The sequence below is a fragment of the Myotis lucifugus genome, unplaced genomic scaffold (assembly GCF_000147115.1).
Source record: "Myotis lucifugus unplaced genomic scaffold, Myoluc2.0 scaffold_285, whole genome shotgun sequence".
Classification (NCBI taxonomy): Eukaryota; Metazoa; Chordata; class Mammalia; order Chiroptera; family Vespertilionidae; genus Myotis; species Myotis lucifugus.
In genome coordinates, this window is record NW_005871333.1 from 177,118 (window position 1) to 179,206 (window position 2,089).

General features: G+C 65.6%; 1 protein-coding gene across 1 annotated transcript in view; it reads right to left on the bottom strand.

The window, feature by feature from the left end:
* The window catches only part of OTOF (otoferlin), a 74,388-nt gene that overhangs the window by 18,738 nt on the left and 53,561 nt on the right, over positions 1-2,089 (bottom strand). The window contains 4 exon segments of the mRNA XM_006099853.3: positions 181-271; positions 413-513; positions 981-1,101; positions 1,223-1,403. Coding sequence (XP_006099915.1) covers positions 181-271; positions 413-513; positions 981-1,101; positions 1,223-1,403 — 494 coding nt within the window.

The following is a 2,089-nucleotide window of genomic DNA, read 5'->3' on the forward strand; positions in this document are numbered from 1 at the left end:
ATGCTCTCCTGTAGGGGCGTGGGGGGAAGTGGGGCTCAGGCCGTGAAGCAGGATGGAGGGGCTGGCCCTGGGGCCTGTGGCCTCAGACGTAGGCCCTCCCACCTCAGTTTCCCCTTTTCACCTCCAGACCCCCCTCCGCCCCCCCGTGTGGTCCAGCACTGGGGACCAGCGTGTCCTCACCAGCTCCCGCAGGCACGATTTGAGGCGCTCCCTGTCCAGCCTGGTACGGGACATGTGACCCTGGTCCTTGTCAGCGAGGGAGAGGAAACGGCTGGGGGGCGAGGGGAGCAGGGCTTAGCAGAGCCCACTCACCAGCAGGAGGCTGCAGACACCTTCTTCTCTTCCCAGGCCCCCACTGCCAGCCCCCACCCCTCCCCCGCCCCATGGCCCGGTGCCCTCACGGTGCCCTCACCGGCAGCCACAGCTCAGCTCCTCCAGGACGCCCCGCAGTCGGCGCTCGGGGTAGGACTTCTCCGTTTTGATCATCTCCTGCACATCGTTCAGGCCTTCTTCCTGAGAACCAGGCGGAAGGGTGCAGGCTGAGCCACAGCCCCTCCCCCAGCTTCCCACCCCTCGGGGAAACGAAGGGCTAGTGACTTGGGACCTCTCGCTAGCGCCACCTCCAGTGTCCCACCCGCATCAGGAAACCACCCAGTTTCCAGGCTCTGCTCTCAGAGCCCGCGGCCTTCAGTTCCCGAGGAAGATGCCACTTGGGCTCTGAATCGTGGTCCCGGTGGGCTCCGGGCGGAACTCAGGGCTAGCTGGGGAAGGTGCGGGCCAGAGACAGAGGGCTGCTCAGCTGCCTCAGGGAACCCCAACTCTGGCCGGGTCAGGAGTCCCAGACTCCACTCCGGTAGCCCTCGGGCTCTTGGCCCCCTTCTGGTACCTGAGGGCAGGGACAGGAACGTAGGTCCTGCTGGGTCACCCCGCAGTCCCCGCCCCAGCGTCCCCGCCCCCTCCCACCCAGTCCTGGCGCTGACCAGCTTGTCTGCTATGTGGTCCATGATGTTGGCGTTGTAGAGGCGGCGGCGCTGGTCTGGCCACCAGCTCTTGATGTAGATGCAGGGCTTGTGCTCCAGGTAGGGCAGGTGGAAGTAGTTCCTGGGGCGGGAGGAGGCAGGAGGTGGAAGATTGGGGGTCCACGGAGGTGGGAGGGCTAGGCGTCAAGAGGGTGGGAGGCAGCAGGCTGGCCCTCCCAGGACCCCCTTGCCACCTGGCTCACCTGTCGGTGATCTGGGGCCGCATGGGTGGGGTGGAGGAGACTGAGGCCAGGTCCCCACCCTCCTCCGTCTCATCGTCACTCGAGTTCTGAATCAGATCCACTTCCTCCTCATCCCCGGGCTCCTTCTGAGGTCGAGGCCGCTGGGGTCGGGACAGGCCATCCACCTCATTCCCATAGTTGCCTGGAGGCAGGAGGGGCGCACAAGGGCTGAGAGTCCTTTCCCCACAAGGCCCCACCCTGCCCTCCAATCCCCGTGCTGCCGTGGGTTTGTGGGAGGGGAGAGGGAAAGTCCGGGCATGGGGACGGTGCTGGGGGTCTGTGCCCGCTCAGACGTGACGGAGCACTCGCCAGAACCGGTCCCCATGTCCTCCACACCCGCAAACCCTCGCAAAGAGCTCTGACGACCCCTGAGCTCAAGGTCCAGCCCAGGGCATGGCCCGAGTCCCACTCTCCCCTCTCCAGCCTCACAAGGGCCTCTTCCTTCTGCAGGTCTGGCTTCTTTCTCCCCGGGTCCCAAACATAGCCTAGCACTGTGGTGGAGCCCAGGCCACCCTGTGGGCATGTGTACCCCACAGGCACGTGCTGTGTTGTATGCCCCACGGGCATGCGCTGTGTGCCCCACAGGCATGTGCTGTGTGCCCCACAGGCATGTTCTGTGTGCCCCACGGACATGTGCTGTGTGCCCCACGGGCATGCGCTGTGTGCCCCACAGGCATGTTCTGTGTGCACCACGGGAATGTTCTGTGTGCCCCACGGGAATGTGCTGTGTGCCCCACGGGAATGCGCTGTGTGCCCCACGGGAATGTGCTGTGTGCCCCACGGGAATGTTCTGTGTGCACCACGGGCATGTGCTGTGTGCCCCACGGG